General features: G+C 32.1%; 1 protein-coding gene across 1 annotated transcript in view; it reads right to left on the bottom strand.

Annotated features, from left to right (window-relative positions):
* LOC106476689 (mediator of RNA polymerase II transcription subunit 6-like) overlaps positions 1-657 on the bottom strand; it is a gene marked incomplete at its 5' end in the record, with an annotated part of 11,645 nt that extends 10,988 nt beyond the window's left edge. Inside the window, one exon of the mRNA XM_013937324.2 lies at positions 518-657. Coding sequence (XP_013792778.1) covers positions 518-657 — 140 coding nt within the window. The remainder of the gene's footprint in view (positions 1-517) is intronic.
* Between the last annotated feature and the right edge of the window lie 225 nt (positions 658-882).

Here is an 882-nt window from a genome sequence, read left to right as displayed (position 1 = left end):
AACTAAATATGATACAATATGTGGAATTTAGCAATCACCTAGCACATTAATTGATTACATTCAATGAGTTTATTATTCTCACTTGAATAGTTGGAATAATCAAAAACACCAATTTTGATTAGTTGATTATTTTATGTGAAACTAATTTTTGTCCAGCAGCATTTGATCATATGGATTAATAGTCCAGCTCTACCCACCAGTAGTGAATGATATAAAAACAGAGAGAACTTTGAGGGTTAAATCTGTATTTAATACTAGTTTAATAATTTACCATAAAATTGTCAACTACAATCATAAACTTATGTTTTTCATTGTGTGCGACACATTCCAACTGTTAAAAATAAACTTTTAGTGTTTTTCACATTATATTTTCCATCATACAACAGGGTTCAAAACAAAGAGATAGCCTTTTTTTAGTGGAGGGTTGTTTACTCATCCCATGATTAGTGGAACAGTAGATGATTAGTACAGGAACAAGCTAAGTAGGCAAAACAACCACTGATAACTACAAACTCACCAGACGTGAATTAATCACTGAGCCAACATCTGGAGCCTGAAAAACCACTCCAGCAATTACGTAGTAATCCGCAAGTGTAGACACTACAGAAAAGAGAAAATCTGAGTCAGCACATACGACATAATCAGCCAGTGAAGACACTACAAGAAAAGAAAATCTAAGTCAGCAATTGTATAGATAATAGAAAAGAAAACCTGAGTCAGCATTTACATAGTAGTCCATCAGTGTAGAAATTAAAATACAAAATCTGAATAAGCAGTTATGTAGTAGTGTGAAAGTGTAGACACTACAAGAAGAGACAATCTCAGTTTTATAATCACGAAGTCTCAATAGCATAAAATAAAAATTAGTATTTTACAAGGTAC

The sequence above is a fragment of the Limulus polyphemus genome, unplaced genomic scaffold (assembly GCF_000517525.1).
Source record: "Limulus polyphemus unplaced genomic scaffold, Limulus_polyphemus-2.1.2 Scaffold11243, whole genome shotgun sequence".
NCBI classification, from domain to species: domain Eukaryota; kingdom Metazoa; phylum Arthropoda; class Merostomata; order Xiphosura; family Limulidae; genus Limulus; species Limulus polyphemus.
This window is presented reverse-complemented; position numbering and strand designations above follow the sequence as displayed.